The sequence below is a fragment of the Calidris pugnax genome, unplaced genomic scaffold (assembly GCF_001431845.1).
Source record: "Calidris pugnax isolate Ruff unplaced genomic scaffold, ASM143184v1 scaffold25, whole genome shotgun sequence".
Lineage (NCBI taxonomy): Eukaryota > Metazoa > Chordata > Aves > Charadriiformes > Scolopacidae > Calidris > Calidris pugnax.
Genome location: NW_015090805.1, coordinates 7192707 through 7214482, shown reverse-complemented (window position 1 = coordinate 7214482; position 21776 = coordinate 7192707). Strand labels below are relative to the sequence as shown.

Genomic DNA, 21776 nt, shown 5'->3' with positions numbered 1-21776 from the left:
TTTTCCAAAAGATCAAAGACTTTAAACTGATGAGTTACTGGTTGCAGTCAATTTTAATGAAATCTTGCAGGATACAACAAGGAGGGCAAAAATACCACGTGAAGAGATAATCATTTGCCTTGTCCCTCCTCTTCTGTTAGAAGTTTCTTCAGACTCTCTAATCTGTTTTGAACTCTTTAAGCCTTTTTCGGAGAGATTAACTCTCATCTTAGATACAGGATGTTTTTGTGACCAGTTGTGCTAAGTGGCATAAGTCTGTATGTTCTCACACCAATTTTCACAAAAATTCAGACAAATGGTATCTTAAAAGAAAAGTCACATATATGAACAAGCTGGAACTTTTTAATGCTAAATTAGCATTAAAACGTCCAGACAAGCTAATGCCATTTTAATCCTTATTCTTTGATCTCAAAGTTGCTTCTTGACAGGAGTGGTGACAGTTGCCTCTTTGAGAAGAAGCTATCTATCTGTATTCTCTGCATCAAGAGCTCTAGCCTCCTACTGAAATTCCAGCTGAGGAATCTGAATGGAAATCTACTGTTACATACAGTTAAAAACATAATGTTAAGAAACAAAACCTGCCGACAGCAAATTCCTGTAGTTGCAGCCTGCTATCTTACTATTATGAAGGCCATTGAAAAAAACTCATCTGTCTACTACTAGTCTAATGGCATAAGCCACCCCTCACGTGGTTACTTTAACTCAGGTGTCAGATTTGTGGGTGAAAATAAGTTATTATTTGTATTTGTGTCATAATAGCACCTAAAACTCAACTGAGATCATTATTACATCCTACCAAGCGCTGCTGTACTCCACAGCCATAGGCAATTCAGAGAAAGCATTGCTGATGTTCTACAAATATGGCAAATAAAACAAATATGAAGTGAACTCACACCCCCAACATTAGTTCAGTCATAGACTTCAGAAGAAAAATTAAGCCTGAATCTCCCTAATCTTAGGGTATAATGACAGATTTATCCTTTCCTTTTGTTATATATGAAGGGAACATGACGTATGCTTTTGACTGGAAGAGCTGATAAGCCAACAAAAAAGCAGATCTTCACCCCAGTGTTCAACTTCTGGACAGAGTGCATTTTTCAGTGCAAGTGCCAATGACTAATGATTTCTTTACACGCAGGAAAAAATGATTCCTGGGGTAAATCGCTAAATGCTCACAGAACAGTGCCATTCAAATGTTTTAAACAACACACACTACCATCTAGTGGTAGAAAGAAAAGAACGGAGGAGCTCAAAAGGGCTTCTTTTATTACAGGCGTCTGAAAAAAATTTCCTTAATTCTCTAGTGAAAAGTAGCTAACCGGAACAACAAAAAAAAATAAATAAGAAATCAAACTATACAGAACTTGATTATAATTAAATGGAAAAATTTTGGAGAAAGATGGACATGCAGCCTTATGGTCAACTTTACTTCCTAAACACGCATTTATACCATTGGCTTATATAATATTCCTCAGAACAGATTTTCATTACACCTATTTAATGGCTACACATAGGCAGATATAGTTAGCAATTTAAACACGTGGCACTGGTATCAGCGACAATACTTCAGAAAACTGAGGTTTTTTCCTTCATAGAAGCCTTCTCACAAGACAGTGCTGCAGTCCTTCCTTGGCTATAGACTTTAATAAAGGATATGCATATCTAAAATATGCATATATTAACATTGAAGGTTAATTTTGGCTATCAGTAACACAGTTTTCTTTTCATTAAAATAAATTTTCTTTTTACTCCCATATCCTGCAAGTACAAAAGCACATGTCCTTAGTTGCTTCCTTACACTGACATTAAAATATTTGTATTATCAGTTATCTGTGTATATATGTAACAGAAAATCTTGATTTCTTAAACCTTAATCAAATAACCTCATAGATTTACAGTGACAAATGTCCAACACATTCACGGACTTACAAGCTCAGAGCAACCCAACCATCCAGTTGTATCTTAAAGTCAGTCAAAAGAAATTGATCCATACTCATACTTTCCCCAGAGCCAAGCATGACAAACCAGTGTATGATACGGCATTTTAGATATTTACTTAATTTCTCTGGTTAGATCATAAAAACTTCATAAAAGCCTGACTGCTTCAACAATATTGACTTGTGGGGATCTTATTTATTAACAAGGTTCAAGGATGGGGTTCTCAAATTCCCATGTAGAAGGGCATACCTTAACTATGCCAGTCACTTTTCAGTCCATTTGCTCCAAATCCAGTTCTGCTGGAGGGGAAACACCCACCCCGAATTCCTTCCCAGAGCCAGAAAGACCATTCCACACAGTGGTGGCTCCTTCACAGGTTGAGCAAAGAGCTTTACCTCTTATGTTTCCTACAGCCATCCTGAAGGCCACGTTCTCTAGGAGCTGTCACTAAAAATCCTAATCAGTAAAGTCTTCAATTTACCTCTTTCAAGTGCTTATTTCCTGCCAAGTGGGCCCTCCGGGTTAATTTCTCACAGACAGACTTGTTTCCCTTAAAACAGCCCCCAAGAGACAGGTCTGACTATTTCGAGGCAAGCCTGTCATCTTAAAGTGAATATATAAGTACACAAAATCTCACTGCTTTTACTTTAAACTCAGTTTGAGCAAAACATGTGTCCCCAAAGAAAATAAAAAATATTCCCAGTCTCAGTTAATAGTTTATTCTGATGTTAAATGCTGTTAAAGGCATTTTTTATTTCTATCTTAAATTTATCTGGTTCTCACTTATAACCATTTGTTCTGGGTATGTTTTTCTGCACTGTAATAAAAAGTCTCCCAGTACTTAATGTTTTATGTTGGAGTCCCTCCCTCCTCACTATTCTTTTTGTTCAGCTGAGCAGATCCAGTCCTGCAAATCTCTCAAGAGTTTTTTTTTTCTCTTAAGAGCTGCTGAAAGTGGTTTCATGCCTGGTCCATACTTCTCCCCATCATGTTCCCTTTCCTTCCCTTGACTTAATCCAGACATCCTAAGGGATTTCCTTTCCAGAGTATCATCACCCTTGCCCTCTGAAGGCCTGGATGCCGTCCAGTGCTGCTTGCCAAGCTTCTGCCATACTTCTGCAGCACCCCCATGCCCCCCACCCTACCTTTCCTCCTGGATGCCTGTGATCTTCACAGCTGCTTGCATAGCTTGGCCTCTATCTGCTGATAGCTGCAGCAGCCATGGTAACCAGTTGTCCTGAGTGCACTTACTTCAGTTTGACAGCTTTCCCCAAGCCTTATCAAGGCAGACATACCTCTTAAAACACCGTTACCACAGGTTTGATTTTTTGGTGGCTCAGAATAAATCGTATAGATCAGTTTTCTCTATGTTTTATGGTCTTTGTGGCCGATAGCATTCAAGTAATTGCTACGACCTTCTCATATCAAGCATCTACATTAGCTATTTCCAGATGTATTGACTGAAAATATCTCATGACTGGCTTTGAAAGCAAAATGTCTTTAACAGCACAACATAAAGGGTTATTTCTGATAGCAGTTTAGTGAACTGCATTTGCCAGTACCAACTGCCATCTTTCTTTTTGTTTTTCTTCTTTAACTTGTACAGACTGATCGTCTTTGTCTCAAAACCACAGCAGTGAGAAGGAGAAAGCAGCGTGACAGTGACAGCTTCTCTGTTCCATGTTGTGCAGATGGATCTTATGTAGAAGGAGCTGGCATCTGCAGGAGAGGCAGGATTAGCTGGAGTGTTTTGCAGAAGAACTGCTAGCATTTGGAAGAGCAGGAATGGTCCCAGAACAGAGAAGAAACATACAAATAAAATGCTGTTAAATAAAATAACTACAGTGAAGCTAAGGTTTCTTTACCTTGGTACTGATACTAAAACAAAGAAGTCTTGAGGTGCAGAAGCTAAGGCTTGTTAAGGAGTCTTTAAAGTGGTAGGTAACGTACAAAGCTCGTGTAACTGATTCAGATCAGTTGCTTTGTTAAATGTCTATCAGCACAATCTCTTCTCTTTTATACATATCTCCCCTGTCTCCCATGGCTCATTATGCTCCTTCCCTCCCGCTGTCCTCAGGTCGGTGGTAAGTTGCTCTGGAATGCCTCTTTTTATATTTGCATTGTGCCTGGCAGGGCTGGACTCCCAAGGTCACTGCCACCTTTGGATGCCACCCTAGATCGCATAACGATATGCTTTTCATTACAGTAACGCAGCAGGTTACCGTGTACCTCTTACTGATTTTTAAACTACACTCTGGTAAGTCAGCTCCTAAATTAGATATAAAAGAGCAATACATAGTAGAGGTAAAAGAGCCATTTATTTCAGGAGCAATCAGTAATAAACTTGGTTACTGATTTACTGTAGACCTCATTTACGAGTGCTCTAGAACAAACGGGTTTTGTCAGTAAGCACTTCTGAAAAGAAACAATAAATAGAATACAATTTCAACAAAAACTGTGTCAAAGCTGTTAATAGAAAGATCAAGGTTGGGTTCCTAATCCCTGGGAAAAGAAAAAGAAAAAAAGGGAAATACATAAAAGAAAAAGGGGAAGAGAAAAAAAAAGGAAAAGGGAAAACAAAGAAGAAGAAAAAGAAGGAGAAAAAGGAAAAAATAAAAATAAAAAAGGAAAAAGGAAAAGAAAAAGAAAAAAAGGAAAAGGAAAAGGAAAAGGAAAAGGAAAACCCAGAACTGAAAAATTCAAGTAGACTCCAAATCAGGAAAATAGACAAGAAGGTGTATCCAGGTAGCTAAATGCAACAGTATAAGAGGGCATGCTAAAAGGATCTAAAGAAAAAGAAAAAGAAAAAGAAAAAGAAAAAGAAAAAGAAAAAGAAAAAGAAAAAGAAAAAGAAAAAAAGAAAAAGAAAAAGAAAAAAAGAGAGATTGTAGCATAACCTGCATGCAAATAACATTAGTGAAAAATGGACCTGGGCCCATACAAAACAAGCTGTGTGCAATTCTACCCCAAGACAGATGGTGCTTGCCTTTTTCTACGGTTTCCTACCCTTTATCATCACTTCTAGAGCATGATGCACCAAAGCCAGCTTCACTGAACACCCCCTCAAAAAATGGAAAGGAAAAAAAAGTCAGCTTCGTAGATGCTGTGAGAATTCCACATTTGAATTAAGCAAAAGGAAAGTAGGGCTGAAGTGGCCTCTGGAGATCACCTATTCCAGCCTCTTAGTAGAAGGCTGCAAAACCAGCAGATTTCTTTACTGATGATATGAAAAGCTATTTTCAAGGTTATTATTACAGTGTATAAAAATATTTCAGAAAGTTCTTCTGAGGTGAAAGCTATATATGAATTTATAGAGAACTACATATAGATGTGATCTGTTTTTCTAATGAATTGAGTAATTTAACAGTAAGTGTAACAGTCAATCTGCAAATGCTGAAATGTTAGTAATAAAAGACAAATAATCATGGTACCTCTTGATTGCATGTGGAACTTCTATATTAGCTAGGTATTAACTGAAATAATTGTTTTTTTTTTAAAATATTCTAAGTTTTATTCTCAAAATCTATAATTATTTTAAAAGTTATAAGAAAACTCTTCTGAAAACTCACGCCCCAAATTCAGTGTCAGAAAATAGAGGGAGGGAGGAACGATGAGGATGACAATAATGAAATCACAGTTACTTAATAAGACCCAGATCCTTGCAAAGACTCTTAGCTTTAAACATATCAGTAATCCTATTGAATCATGTACAAATCAAGATGGTCCTTTAAATAGTGTTGTGCGCACGCCCTTCCCTAAGCAATGGTGCATGAGGTAGGGGTCGGGAATGGTTGAAAGGCATTTGAAAGTGATGGAGAGGAGGGAGTTCAGCAAAGTTAAGTTTAACAGGGATTTCCCAAGCAGAATCAAAAGCCTGGGCAGAGTCACGGAGTTGTCCAAAAAGAGAGCAGGTCCAGAGTTCAAGCCAGACATGCAGTTAACAACAAAGTGAGTGCTGAGCTGGCCTTATTTAATTAGCAAACTAGATGATACAAGGCTCCAGGATAGTCATCAGACTTTCTAGAACCTTCATGCTTTCAGGGCACTTTCAAAGTTAAATCCAAACCACTGTGTTATTGAATTAGATATGATACTTGATAATAAAAAACTACATATAAGGTATGGTTGTTATCTTGCCTGTGAGACATGGAGGATGCTATTGCTTCATTAAAATAATACTGCTTAACAAAAATAAAAGGTAAGAACAAGAAAGTCAAAGGCTTTTTTGGAGAATGAACAGATTTTAAGTACTTAAAAAATAGTGATTTTTGAAAGCTTTTTTATTTATATTCGTCTGGTTTTTTAACACGTTGCAGAATGGTGTGTTCAGAATTTAAGTACAGCCTGCTTTGGTGCCTGCAACTTTGTGGGATGCTGGGAATTTTTGGATCTTCGTAACAAACAGAAGAAAGAGAGGGACTGGTGATATCTGGCAAGAAGATGCACCTGCTCTTCCTCTCCGCTTTTGCAGTCTTGGTTAGAGGTACCTTGGCTTTCTGTGCGTCCTAGCCCAGCAACCAGACTTTTTTCCCCCCCCTTGCATGTCTGCATCCCTACCTTCTTCCCAAGCAGACTGCCTCTAAGCAGCTGGGAAGGGAGCCGATTGCCCCTAATCAGCTTAGTGCTGGTGGGAAGCTCAGAACACTAAATACAGATGGCATCACCCCCCGAAGATGCAGCATGCCGCTGTGACTTTCAGCAAGGCATCTCTCCCTCTGAACTGAGTAACAAACAGAAGAAAGAGAGGGACTGGTGATATCTGGCAAGAAGATGCACCTGCTCTTCCTCTCCGCTTTTGCAGTCTTGGTTAGAGGTACCTTGGCTTTCTGTGCGTCCTAGCCCAGCAACCAGACTTTTTTCCCCCCCCTTGCATGTCTGCATCCCTACCTTCTTCCCAAGCAGACTGCCTCTAAGCAGCTGGGAAGGGAGCCGATTGCCCCTAATCAGCTTAGTGCTGGTGGGAAGCTCAGAACACTAAATACAGATGGCATCACCCCCCGAAGATGCAGCATGCCGCTGTGACTTTCAGCAAGGCATCTCTCCCTCTTAATTTTGTTTGAGTGGACCGAACACCCTCTCAACTATGAAGCAGCAGAATGCCACATTGCCTTCTTGACGGAATTTTAAGAAACTAGGGACAAACATAGCAAACATGCATGCATTTTGAAAGTACTAAAAATTGTAGTCCTCCATTACCATTTTTTCACTTGAAACTTTGTCTTTTCCATAGCTGAAATAACACATTTTAATTAGGAAAATACAGAACTGGCTTACATAAAAATGTTAATATAGTTTTGGGGTTTCTTTTTTTTCCATCACAAAGGGCTAGGAAGCCATATTCTTATATGGGATAATGCTTTATACCATGAGGAATTTGTGAAAATTCCAGTTAAACCACCAGCTCCAATAAAAATAATGCAGAAGAAATCATTGGGCCTTGGCCCACATTTTGCTGACTGTCCTTTTTCCAAATTTCAGTCTGTGAGGAAATCACCTGGGAGAGGATTCATCTCATATGAGTTTAAATGTGTCCAGCACAGACATCACCACCCTGAGCCCATCACCCTCAGGTCCTTGTACAGTCATTGTAGAGAAATAGGCACTTTTCCATCAAGGACCATCTGGTCTGCTTTAAACATGTACCTTGGGATGAGAAGAATCACTTCACTGACTCTGCTCCCTAGATCTCTTTTTGCTGTAGGGTCTGCAGACATACAGGTTGTACCTGTCCGTGTTTGCTCAGATAAATCCCTCTCTCCGTCCCATGGAGGGGAACTCAATTAAGTGCCACCCGCTTTCTGGAGGCTCTGCTCACCCCTGTTTACGCAGCATGCCGCTGTGATTTTCAGCAAGGCATCTCTCCCTCTTAATTTTGTTTGAGTGGACCGAACACCCTTTCAACTACGAAGCAGCAGAATGCCACACTGCCTTCTCGACGGAATTTTAAGAAACCAGGGACAAACATAGCAAACATACATGTATTTTGAAAGTAGTAAAAATTGTGGTCCTCCATTACCATTTTTTCACTTGAAACTTTGTCTTTTCCATAGCTGAAATAACATATTTTAATTAGGAAAATACAGAACTGGCTTACATAATAATGTTAATATAGTTTTGGGGTTTCTTTTTTTTTCCATCACAAAGGGCTAGGAAGCCATATTCTTATATGGAATAATGCTTTATACCACAAGGAATTTGTGAAAATTCCAGTCAAACCACCAGCTCCAATAAAAATAATGCAGAAGAAGTCATTGGGCCTTGGCCCACATTTTGCTGACTGTCCTTTTTCCAAATTTCAGTCTGTGAGGAAATCACCTGGGACAGGATTCATCTCATATGAGTTTAAATGTGTCCAGCACAGACATCACCACCCTGAGCCCATCACCCTCAGGTCCTTGTACAGTCATTGTAGAGAAATAGGCACTTTTCCATCAAGGACCATCTGGTCTGCTTTAAACATGTACCTTGGGATGAGAAGAATCACTTCACTGACTCTGCTCCCTAGATCTCTTTTTGCTGTAGGGTCTGCAGACATACAGGTTGTACCTGTCCGTGTTTGCTCAGATAAATCCCTCTCTCCGTCCCATGGAGGGGAACTCAATTAAGTGCCACCCGCTTTCTGGAGGCTCTGCTCACCCCTGTTTACCACCAAGATGAGTGCAAAAAAAGCAGGTACTCGGCATCTGGAATTCGAATGGTGTCCAGGCAGCTTTTGGCCTAGGGGTATGTAGCTTCTCTTCGGAAGTGTGGCAAACCCTGGGATGATGAAAAGGCTTGGTGAAGCAGCACAGCTTCAGCCAGAGCAGGCGGCAGGGAACAGGCAGAGCAGGAGGCAGCAGCCTACACAGGGGGGCAAAAAAGCCTTGCTGACTCCATTGCCCCGGTTCACCTAAGGCTTAAACCACCAGCTCCAATAAAAATAATGCAGAAGAAATCATTGGGCCTTGGCCCACATTTTGCTGACTGTCCTTTTTCCAAATTTCAGTCTGTGAGGAAATCACCTGGGAGAGGATTCATCTCATATGAGTTTAAATGTGTCCAGCACAGACATCACCACCCTGAGCTCTTAGTAGAAGGCTGCAAAACCAGCAGATTTCTTTACTGATGATATGAAAAGCTATTTTCAAGGTTATTATTACAGTGTATAAAAATATTTCAGAAAGTTCTTCTGAGGTGAAAGCTATATATGAATTTATAGAGAACTACATATAGATGTGATCTGTTTTTCTAATGAATTGAGTAATTTAACAGTAAGTGTAACAGTCAATCTGCAAATGCTGAAATGTTAGTAATAAAAGACAAATAATCATGGTACCTCTTGATTGCATGTGGAACTTCTATATTAGCTAGGTATTAACTGAAATAATTGTTTTTTTTTTTAAATATTCTAAGTTTTATTCTCAAAATCTATAATTATTTTAAAAGTTATAAGAAAACTCTTCTGAAAACTCACGCCCCAAATTCAGTGTCAGAAAATAGAGGGAGGGAGGAACGATGAGGATGACAATAATGAAATCACAGTTACTTAATAAGACCCAGATCCTTGCAAAGACTCTTAGCTTTAAACATATCAGTAATCCTATTGAATCATGTACAAATCAAGATGGTCCTTTAAATAGTGTTGTGCGCACGCCCTTCCCTAAGCAATGGTGCATGAGGTAGGGGTCGGGAATGGTTGAAAGGCATTTGAAAGTGATGGAGAGGAGGGAGTTCAGCAAAGTTAAGTTTAACAGGGATTTCCCAAGCAGAATCAAAAGCCTGGGCAGAGTCACGGAGTTGTCCAAAAAGAGAGCAGGTCCAGAGTTCAAGCCAGACATGCAGTTAACAACAAAGTGAGTGCTGAGCTGGCCTTATTTAATTAGCAAACTAGATGATACAAGGCTCCAGGATAGTCATCAGACTTTCTAGAACCTTCATGCTTTCAGGGCACTTTCAAAGTTAAATCCAAACCACTGTGTTATTGAATTAGATATGATACTTGATAATAAAAAACTACATATAAGGTATGGTTGTTATCTTGCCTGTGAGACATGGAGGATGCTATTGCTTCATTAAAATAATACTGCTTAACAAAAATAAAAGGTAAGAACAAGAAAGTCAAAGGCTTTTTTGGAGAATGAACAGATTTTAAGTACTTAAAAAATAGTGATTTTTGAAAGCTTTTTTATTTATATTCGTCTGGTTTTTTAACACGTTGCAGAATGGTGTGTTCAGAATTTAAGTACAGCCTGCTTTGGTGCCTGCAACTTTGTGGGATGCTGGGAATTTTTGGAACTGAGTAACAAACAGAAGAAAGAGAGGGTATCTGGCAAGAAGATGCACCTGCTCTTCCTCTCCGCTTTTGCAGTCTTGGTTAGAGATACCTTGGCTTTCTGTGCGTCCTAGCCCAGCAACCAGGCTTTTTCCCCCCCCTTGCATGTCTGCATCCCTACCTTCTTCCCAGGCAGACTGCCTCTAAGCAGCTGGGAAGGGAGCCGATTGCCCCTAATCAGCTTAGTGCTGGTGGGAAGCTCAGAACACTAAATACAGATGGCATCACCCCCCGAAGATGCAGCATGCCGCTGTGACTTTCAGCAAGGCATCTCTCCCTCTTAATTTTGTTTGAGTGGACCGAACACCCTCTCAACTATGAAGCAGCAGAATGCCACATTGCCTTCTTGACGGAATTTTAAGAAACTAGGGACAAACATAGCAAACATGCATGCATTTTGAAAGTACTAAAAATTGTAGTCCTCCATTACCATTTTTTCACTTGAAACTTTGTCTTTTCCATAGCTGAAATAACACATTTTAATTAGGAAAATACAGAACTGGCTTACATAAAAATGTTAATATAGTTTTGGGGTTTCTTTTTTTTCCATCACAAAGGGCTAGGAAGCCATATTCTTATATGGGATAATGCTTTATACCATGAGGAATTTGTGAAAATTCCAGTTAAACCACCAGCTCCAATAAAAATAATGCAGAAGAAATCATTGGGCCTTGGCCCACATTTTGCTGACTGTCCTTTTTCCAAATTTCAGTCTGTGAGGAAATCACCTGGGAGAGGATTCATCTCATATGAGTTTAAATGTGTCCAGCACAGACATCACCACCCTGAGCCCATCACCCTCAGGTCCTTGTACAGTCATTGTAGAGAAATAGGCACTTTTCCATCAAGGACCATCTGGTCTGCTTTAAACATGTACCTTGGGATGAGAAGAATCACTTCACTGACTCTGCTCCCTAGATCTCTTTTTGCTGTAGGGTCTGCAGACATACAGGTTGTACCTGTCCGTGTTTGCTCAGATAAATCCCTCTCTCCGTCCCATGGAGGGGAACTCAATTAAGTGCCACCCGCTTTCTGGAGGCTCTGCTCACCCCTGTTTACCACCAAGATGAGTGCAAAAAAAGCAGGTACTCGGCATCTGGAATTCGAATGGTGTCCAGGCAGCTTTTGGCCTAGGGGTATGTAGCTTCTCTTCGGAAGTGTGGCAAACCCTGGGATGATGAAAAGGCTTGGTGAAGCAGCACAGCTTCAGCCAGAGCAGGCGGCAGGGAACAGGCAGAGCAGGAGGCAGCAGCCTACACAGGGGGGCAAAAAAGCCTTGCTGACTCCATTGCCCCGGTTCACCTAAGGCAAACCATTAAATACTTGGCACTTGTGTATTTGGCACCGCACAGGACTGTGAACTGGAGTCGCATAGGCATGAGCAAATACCCCAGTCTGCTCAGTGGGGCAGCCCTGTCCCGGGAGTTAGTGGGGAGGGCTCTCTCCAAGACCCTTGTAACGCAAGAGGGATTTTTAACTTACCTCAGGCTGCAAAAACTACACCCTCGATCAGCAACTCCCTGTACAGTCAGGGAAGGAAAAGAAGTTACAATAATCCGAGCAAGTACAGCCTAATTGATAACCCCCAGGGATATAACTTATTCACTAACAGACTATAAGGGGATCTTCATGTTGTCCACTAATGTCTAACATCTGTGATATTTAATTACCTGCACTCATCTTTTAAATGAAGGTGTGCAGTAATCCTTCCTGAAGCCGAACTGAGAAAATAATATTTATTAGCTGAGGGTCTAGTTCAGAAACAGATGGGGTATAAAGAGCTTGAAGGTGGTGTACAGGAGGACTGTGAAGCAGGAGAGATTAATTGCTAAGTGATTGAGATGGAGGGGAAGTGTGTTGACTGCAGAGAGTATAAAACAACAGATATCCCAAGCTCTGGGATTTCACTGGGACAGATTGAATTTTAATGGTGTATTTCCAAAACTGCCTTTGTGAAAGCGCGAAACACTGGAGAGTGACAAGGGGTGATGTTGGGCTGAGTGGCCAGCTCTCCTCTGAACCAAGCCCACCCCGTCTCCTTCTTTGCCCTGTCCCGGGCTCCCTGATTTCCTACTTTGTCTCTCTTGCTTGCACTGGGGACCTCATGGCAGCAACATTAACCCACTGCTTCCTCACATCATTCCTAGGTCTTAACTCCAGCAGAATGTCTCTTCCTCTAATTGAGGAAAAACACTGCAAGATCTGTTACATACTATTCAGTTATTACTCCGTGAAATTGGTAACTGTATCCAATACTATACCTTAAACTTTCTTCTATCCTACAGAGATAATTAACTGTGCTACGTGAGCTGCTAGTCCTTTTCTACCCTGCCTTTGTCGGGCTTCCACGAGTATTTGAAGAGCTAATCTTCTGTTACGCTTAAACGTTGCCCAATGTTAATAGTCAGGCAGTGTTTATCACTGAGTGGAGTTTTTTGACGGCCTTGAAATCCTCACCTTGTTTTGTACTTGGAGCTACAGCACGAGGAATAGACAAATAAAGAAAAAGAGGATAGTGGTGTTAATGAATAAGCTCTGCAATGAGTAAGTATAGGTGAGAGACAATCATCTCTCACGTAGTTCCATCGGTTCAGCAGGACCCAAGTTCCACGTCAAGCTCACAGGCTGAGCAAAAGCTGAAACTGATACCCAAAGGAGGCATTTAAGAAGTGGTGCAGATCCAAGGGACAGTTGAGAAGAAGCAGCACTTAGGAAGTGGCAGCTCCAGTGGGCCAGGATAGGCTGTGCCACATGGAGCTGCAGAGGGAACCCAGCTGTCGGGGGCCATCAGCCACCAAAGCTGAGCAAATCTGAGCTCATGGGGATTGGGGACAGGAGAGGGCTTCTCAGGGGGTGCAGCCAAACACAGTTATTCATATCAACTGAAGCCAGCTGACTTCAGTGGTTGTGCCTATAACCTGCAACCATTTCTCCTGCAAAATTTCTACTACTTTAAGCCATGGATATTGCTTTGCTATTCATTCCCATTGTGAAAACCTGAGGTAAGCCTTCTTCCTTCCAGCCAGTGTCCTACCCACCATTGGACAGGAGACAACATAGCAGTGCTTGTGAATGGTCTGCAGGGTTGAAGACAGCTCTCTCTCATATCTGAAAGCTTTGTAAAGTGGGACTTGTTTTGCACCTGGAGGGTATGGCAAGCCTTCAGGCCAAGAGTTAAGAACCCTTCGGCAAGGGTTAGGATGAGTAAACCAATATTATAGATGTAGAAATAGAGATGACTGAGATGTGTCGTTCTACTGATAGCAGAACCCATAATAGAGAAGTGAAATACTTGCCCTACCATGCAGCTGCAAGACCTCCATTGCCAGATGCTGAGCCTCCATTCCTAAAGCTTCAAGAAACATCCCTTCTGACCATGACTGTCCCTGTTCTTTTGTCTCACTGGCCACGCATGTCTGGGCAAGCATAAATTCTATGAAAAATACCTGCAGGATTGTTTATTTATTTGTCTGTTTGGTTATTTTTATCAGAGCAGGTGTTTGACCTGACAGAACTCTTTATTCTGTAGTACTCCCCATCTCCTGTTGGCTGTTCTTTCCCTTCCCACCCATTCCAAGACCCTGTGTTCAGTCTGTCCCCGCTCTTTTCATTCTCAGATACAAAAAAGTGCTTTTATATACACGTACATAAAACTGTTTAACTGCATGTTTTTTAAATGTGATACCTCACTCCTGTCAGCTAACTTTTCCATCCACTGTTCTCTCTGCACCTAGAAAACTAGGACTATTTTCCATTCAAATAGAATAAGTGATGCTTTCACATAAGTTACTTCTGAGAAGAGTGGGACTAGTGCAGGCTGCATCCCAGAGAAAAATGACTTCTTGCCTACAAGCAAAACTACTGAAGCTTATCCTCACACCATAACCTGCTGATTGCTTTTTTTTTTTTTTTTGTGGGTGTTTGTGTAAAGCGCCTCCATAAGCCAGAGAAATTACCAAAAAATGAGAAAAGATGTCTTTTATCTGGAACAGAAGATGGCCTGCGGGGTGAATCTGCACCTGCCTTCCCCAAACTAAAAGTTCCCACTTCTTTCACACCAGCTGCCTGCTCTGCACACAACATGGTATTTCTCATCAAGTTTAAATGCAAACCCTCACAGAGGCGCCTAGTGCTTGGCACGGTCACATATGAAAGAAAGCTACTTGAAAGGCTGCAAATCTATTTTTTATTTTTTTTTTTTACACAGAGTTTCAGTGTTCCCTCTTGCAACTTTTTCAAGTTGATAAGGATAAATTTTCCTTCTTAACAACACTTGGTGCACCCCAAAAATGGCTTGGGAATACATTTTAAATACTAGGTAGCTGCTGGGATGAGGTGTTGGCTCATCTGTATTTTAAGAAAACGTGGAAGTTGGGGCTCTGCCAGTTTGAGTGCGCCAGCAGAACACTACAATAGTGGCTCCCATCATAAACCTGGATTTGGGAAACGGCATCCCTCTCCTTGTTCTGGTGGCCAGCAACCCCCCAGCCCCTGGGTGGCCGCCAGGTCCACCTGCCAGCAGGCCCTGGGCTTGTGGGTGCCAGGCTGGTGGCCAGGGAGTGGGGTGTCTGTCTGGGGGGCTGCGAGAGACACTGTGCCTGCTGCCGTGAACAGAAGAGAAGGGAAAAAGTGAGGGCAGAAATGGGTCTCGGGGGGCTTTGGGGTGGGAGGTGCAGCTGCTTGGCAGGCATGACCAGCCCCGGTGGGGCCTCTGGAGGAGAGGTGCAAGCTTTTTTGGCTACTCTTTGCCGAGGCTCCAGTCTCGCTGAACACCTACAAGCATCCTGCGGGCAGGGAGGAGATGGCTGAGGGGGGACCCGGCAGTGCTCGGAGCCACCATGGACACCTATTTCCCCACCTCCTCCCCTACCAGCAACAGCCGAAATCCCTGGATTTACCGGGTGGGGAGCGGGGTACCCGCCGGCCGTGCCCCGTGCGGGGGAGGCGCGGGAGGAGGAGCGTGGGCACCTGTGGCTGCCGCCCCCACGCACAATCACACACACACGGCCCCGGGGGCGGCCCTGCGCAGGCGCCGCCGTCCCCCCCGTCGGTGCCCGGCGCTCATCCCCGGTGGCGGCGGCGGCTCGGCTGGTCCCCTCTCGTCCCGGCGACCGGACGCTCCGCTTTTGTGCGGCGGCCCCGGGAGAGGCCGGCATGGCGGAGAGCCCGGGAGGGCTCGGCGTCCCGCCGCCGGAGGGGAGCGACGTCCCGCGGGAAGGAGGCGATGAGGAAGCGGCGACGGAGGGGGAACCGCAGCCCGGGGTGTCCCCCGAGGGGTCGGCGGAGCCCCCGGACGGGTCCCCCGCCGGCGAGGCGCCGCAGCTGAGCGGGGAGGCGGCGGCGGTGCCCCCCGAGGGCGGCGGCGGGACGGGGAGCGGCTCCCCCGAGGGGGCGGCGGAAACCCCCGGCGGGTCGGGCGCGGAGCAGCAGGTTGCGGAGGGGCCTGAGCAGCAAGACCCCGGCGGGGGCTCCCCGGAGAGCGAGGGTCTGCCAGGAAGGGAAACGGCGGCGGCGGCGGCCGCGGGGGTAGACGCGCCCGAGGGCTCCGCGCCGGCGAGCGCAGACCCCGAGGATGCGGCGGTGGCCCCGGCGGGGCCGGAGCCCGAGGAGGCAGCTCATGCGGGGCCGGAGCCCGAGAACGCTGCCAAGGCCCCGGCAGGGTCGGAGCCCGAAGAGGCGGAGGCGCCCCCGGCGGGGCTAGACCCCGAGGAGGCGGTGAGGGAGGCAGCCCCGACGGAGGCAGCCCCCGAGGAAGCTGCGGCGACAGCCCCGGCAGGAACAGACCTCGAAGAGGCAGCGGGGCCAGACTCCGAGGAGGCTGCGGTGACAGCCCCGTCGGGGACAGACCCCGAAGAGGCGGTGGGGGAGGAAACCCCGTCGGGGCCAGAGCTTGAAGAGGCGGAGGCGACAGCCCCATCGGGGCCAGACCCCGAAGAGGCGGTGAGGGAGGAAACCCCGTCGGGGACAGACCCCGAAGAGGCGGTGGCGACAGTCCCGTCGGGGCCAGACCCCGAAGAGGCGCTAAGGCAGGCAATCCCAGAGGGGACAGACCCCGAGGAGGCTGCGACGACAGCCTCGGCAGGGACAGACCCTGAGGATGCGGTGCGGGAGGCAGCTCCGGCGGGGACAGTCCCCGAGGAGGCTCCGGCGACAGGCCCGGAGGGGACAGACGCTGAGGATGCGGTGCGGGAGGCAGCTCCGGTGGGGACAGTCCCCGAGGAGGCTCCGGCGACAGGCCCGGAGGGGACAGACCCTGAAGATGTAGTGTGGGAGGCAGCTCCGTCGGGGACAGTCCCCGAGGAGGCGGCAGCCCCGTCGGGGAGCGAGGTGGCTCCCGGGAGCCGCGGGGAAGCGGAGGCGGCGGTGCCGACCGGCGGGGAGGCCGATGGCGGACGCCGGTGGCCGGGCGGCCCCGATGGCGAGGAGGGAGCGGAGAGGCCGGTGGCGGAGCAGGGAGCCGCTGCACCGGCGGCGGCGGCGGGAGCAGAGAGCGCGGCCCCGGGGGCAGAGGAAGGCGGCGCGGCGGCGGGGGAGCACGGCGGGTCCCCGGGCCCCGAGGGCGGCGAGTGGGACCCGGCGGGTCGGAGCCTGAACGGCGTGCGGGGCCGGGCAGAGGACGAGGAGGACGAGATGGGCTCGCCGGCCGCTCTGGAGGAGGAAGAGGAGGATGAGGAGAAGCAGGAGCACGACATCTCCCTCTTCGTCAAGGTAGGGTGTGAGGGGGGAAAGCGGGGTTCGCCACCCTCCCCGCCTCCGGCAGCTCCCGGGCGGTTCCTGGGATGAGCGGCATTTAAATCTGGCAGGCAGAAGTCCAGCCTGGCTAAGGTGATTTGGTTATTAGTGCCCAAAATAAACTTGCCTCTGGCTCCTCATTCCTTCAGCTGAGAGCAGGCAGGACGGGATGGAGGTGGTACTGCTCAACCCCGACCTGCAAGGTGGCCTCTCCCCATAGTTTCCCCTCCTGGGCCCTGTGCTGGGTTACTTGAGGTTTCTCTAAGTTTAAATGGGAAGGGTGTAGCAGGGCTTTTGGTTTCTGTGGGCTCAGGGGCTCTGCTTGTGCCCTCCTCACCGTGGGGCTGCGGCGCAGGGCAGGGGTGGGAATGTACCCAGCAGTATCTGGTTGGAATCACCAGCCACAATTTGTGACATAAGGACTTCTCAAGGGATTTTAAGATCTTCAGAATACAGTAAGAAGCGTTCACATCACATCATGGGGGCTCAGGCAGTAGAAACTGGAAAACATAATTAAAAATGTGATGCTGGGATTTTCCAACATGAGCTATGGCCGACATTTAGGTGATTGACTCCAAGTTTGGCAAGGCTGGATTCAGAGAATCAGTCAACTGCCCAGCAATGTAGCATCCCTTGTAATAGTTTGTGTATGTTTGGGCAGGGAAGATTTAGGTTAAAGGGAAATGGACAAAAAAGAAGAAAAATTGTAATGGTATTAAAACTAGTTTCTGGTACTTTATAGTATAGAGTTTTAGAGCTTCTTTCTAGCCCGTGCCTGGAATTCCACCAGAGTCAGTGGGACCTGGTGTGGAAACAACATCCGTGCACAGAGAGGAAATATCAGATGTGAAATTTCTGTGTGTAGAAATCATCCTAAGGTGTTTTCTTCCCTCCTCTCTGGACTAAATAAAACGTGGATCAGGGTGGAACGTTTTTCTCAGAGTTAACCTAGAACTAAATTAAAACTAGGGAAGCAGAAGGTGTTTGGGACCACCTCTGCTACAACCATACCTCCCATGCCAATATTGTACCTCCTGAGTTGGCTGAAACTGCTTCTATGGCAGCTGAAATTAACCGTGACAGAAAAACTCATTGCCAGCCCTCTTCTGGGTGAGGAGGGTTAGGGCTGAAGCAATGTTTATGCCTTGATTTATCCCACCTCAGCACATGCTCCTTTTTTTTCGAGGCTAAGCCTTCTTTGAAGTATTGTTACTTGAAAAAGGCTGAGGAGTGCTCTGAGGCTTACACATAGCAGTGTTGGACGTGCTGGACAATGCCAGACTGGAAAGAGGAATAATAATAACGGCTGATGTTGGTGAATGCTCCCTGGAAACTGTCCCCAGTTTAAGCAATTCCTTAGTATGCAGGCTGGGATGGATTCTGGGGTCTACAGGCAACTCTGCACATCAGGCAGGTGTACTGTAGCTAGGTAATACTGGAGCCAAAATCTGTGATTTTGCATCAAACAGCAGGTGCTGTTACTGTTGAGCCTGGCAGAGATAATTTATGGACTTTCTGGCTCACAGATCACTAGGTCCCTTTGCAGGGTCACGTTTGTAACTTATTTATTCTCCTTTTATGCTCTTATATCCATCAGGGAATGCCAGGGAGTGGCAGAGGGCTAAAGTCATAAAGGCTACCTGTCCATTATTGTACCCATTCCACGCTTTATGGAAGAACAACGGGACCAAAATTAGAGACCAGATTATAATAAGAGCATCTGTTTGACTCTGTAGTCCCCAAACATTAGTATTAGGGTTTTTGAAAATATTTAGGAATTAATAAAGACAGAAGAAGGAACATTTTCATGATAGACTTAGCATTAGTAACTTAAGAACACCTTAAAAATACAACAGCTGCTCTTCTAGTGATTTCAGTGGAGGAGTATTGCAAAGCTTGAATATTTTACCTCACCTGGAGCTAGATTTTTTTTTTTTTTTTAGTTTGAGATCCTCCAGTTCAATGCAAAAGGAAAATGCCTACTGGAGAGCTCAGCATCTCCCCACTCACCAAAATGTGCTGGGGCTGCAGTACTGGGAAATGAGAAGCATTTTTCTTTCCCGCTGTTGGGAGAGTTGATGTTCATGCTGCTCTTGCTGTCACCTGGAGACACACTAGCTATCTTTCTACCCTTCTCTTGGCATCAGGAAAGGGTATATAAAAAGGGAGAGACTGGAAGGTCTCTGTGGTGGCTTAAAGGAGTTTTTAAGAGCACATACATAATATTGTGCTTAAATAACTGCTGATGTATTTTGATGGGAAAAGGGGGAGAGTGGATTTCAACATGGGAAGTGTGAACTCTGGCATTTGGGGATTATTGTCTATATCTGACCATGGCATGTGGTCCACAGACATGATGCTCCTTCTTGAGCAAGTGCTAAAGCTCAAGGGTTAAGGAAGTGAGATGATCCAAACTGAATGCAGACATTTGTTTCCAGCCTGAAACACTTCCCTTCACATGCACGTTTCTAATGCATGTGACCACCCCTCTTATGCTTTATTATATCCCTATTCTATGCCTGCCTATTAGCTTTTATGTGCTTTCGAGATGTTGACAATCACCTTAACTTTGCAAGTGCTGCTGGCCTCTTTTCCCCTTCTGCTGTGTTTCTCAGCAAGCACCTTGTCTATTTTCTTCCACGCAAGCTGGGGGCTTCCTTGTAAATATATTATTCAGCATCTTCCTGATCATCTTCAAACCTCTGTTTAAAATTCTACCCTTCTGTAATGCCACTGGAAACTGAGCAGTGATTAGGCTGTTAAAAATACTGAGATCATTGGCTTGTTTGGTAGGACCCTAATTTCTTTGTCATCCCTATTTCTGTTTGTTTCACCTGCCTGTTAATTTTTGGCTTACTTGTCCATGGTCAAGGTGGGAATTGTTTGCTTGTTATCTGTGCCTGCATGAACAGTGCGAGAGATAGAAGGTCTGTGCCATGATTTGATAGTACTATACAAATAGCATACCATAATAGCAAGTGCGAGAGATAGAAGGTCTGTGCCATGATTGGACAGCGTTATACAAATACAGAGAAATGGTCAAAGTAAGTCCCATAATAGCAGAAAACTCACAAGAAAATAATACAGTAGTAGTGATTGACTGGTCCTCACAGTTTCTCTGCTGGGGAGCATTACACTAGACTTGGTGGACATTAAAGTACCTGGTAATCTTTCAGTAATAACGTTTTGAGAAAAGTGAACAGAAGTATCACCATTAGAAAAAAAACTTTTCAGATATATCTGTATGATGAACCGTGTTTGTTGTTTTTACTGTTGTTGATGAAGCTTGTTCTTTTTAGAGGGTTTGGTGTTGTGGGTTTTTTTTTTTTCTCTCTGCTTCCTGCTGCTTTGCATTGGTTCATTTAATTTTGCATACATGCATTTGAATATTGTGAATATCGTGTCACCTCGTGCCTCCCATGGTGAGGTGGTGGCAAAATTCCTGCTGGCTCCAAAAGTGTGGGTACCAGCAATTGCACTTTTAAGCGGATTTGGGTTGCTATGCAGTACTATTTAGTTTGAACCCAGACACCCAGGGTTCAACGCTGAGAACTCATGCTGTCTACGGGAGATAGACTGGACCAGCAGCTCGATGGCATATGGGCTACAGTAAGGCATCTCCAAAGACAGCAGGCATCTGTGTTTGGCCACCTGAGCTGTGCCCGTAGTGAAGCTGAACTACATAAGGCTCCTTGGCTATAGGAGCAAGACCATATCAAAATTGCTTTGAGGGTGTCACTAAGTGCCTATTTGATTTCCATTTTCCCATGAAACAACACGTACCGTGTATTTCCTTTAGATAGTAATATTTGATGTTTCTGGTGTTTCCAAGTCAAATGTTTGCAAAGGTCATCCAGATATGCTTTCTGATCGGTCCTTGGTAATTCAGCTAAGCATATCTAGCACCTTGGGTAGGACACCTTGTGGATGTTGAAGCTTGCTAGCTGGTCTTCTAAGGTCAATGGGTAATGCAGGCTTTTTTTTTTTTAATGTGGCAAAAGCCCTTTATTTGTCAGATGTTTGTAAATGACATAAATTTATCTTACTGTTTGAATATAGCAGAACTCTCACCAAAATTATTAAGTTAATTTTAAGCAATTTAAACATTTATGTAAGACTTACAAGTATATTTTTAAATTAAAAAAAAAAACAAACCACAAAAAACCCCTTCAAGGTTACCTAGCAATCAATTTTGAGTTTTCTTATAGATGTAAAACTTAAACATCAGAATCACTACTGCAGATTTCGTCACTCCAAAGATTTCTAGGGATAGTGATTTATCTGTAAGTGCTGAACACAAACAGTTGGCCAAACAACCCAGCTGGAGTGCAAGGCCTTTTCTGAGACTGGTTATCTTTCAAAACAATTCTTGCTTAGTTTCTGGGTTAAATGGTATATATTAAAAGCTGACCATGAGCCCAAGATAATAGATTTTATCCAGTGAAAAATAATAGGCTTTATTCAGTTTTGTGACATTCTTGGTCTCTAAATCAAAAGTAATTAATTTTCATTCAGAGAGTTATGTCACTCCTCCAAGGAACCAAGGTTAACTTTATCAATATGGAATTTCCTTGTACCACTCCTGAGATGTGCTTGACCGACTTGACATACTTAGAGCTGTGCTGAATTACCAGAAGTGCTGATAAACAAGAAAGTAAAAACCTTGCTGTGAGTAGAGACATGCAAATACAGGTGCTTGTGTCTGTGCCTCTGAACACCACAGTTAATGCATCCAACCTGAATGGTAACGGGTGCTTCGCAGTAAAGCACGGAAAAGAATATCCTTTTCTGTGAT

At 44.7% G+C, this 21776-nt stretch overlaps 1 protein-coding gene across 1 annotated transcript in view; it reads left to right on the top strand.

Moving 5' to 3' along the window:
• Positions 1–15294: 15294 nt before the first annotated feature.
• Positions 15295–21776, top strand: part of CLIC6 (chloride intracellular channel 6) — a 34940-nt gene continuing 28458 nt past the window's right edge. The window contains exon 1 of the mRNA XM_014937977.1: positions 15295–16957. Coding sequence (XP_014793463.1) covers positions 15404–16957 — 1554 coding nt within the window. The 5' untranslated portion in view covers positions 15295–15403. The remainder of the gene's footprint in view (positions 16958–21776) is intronic.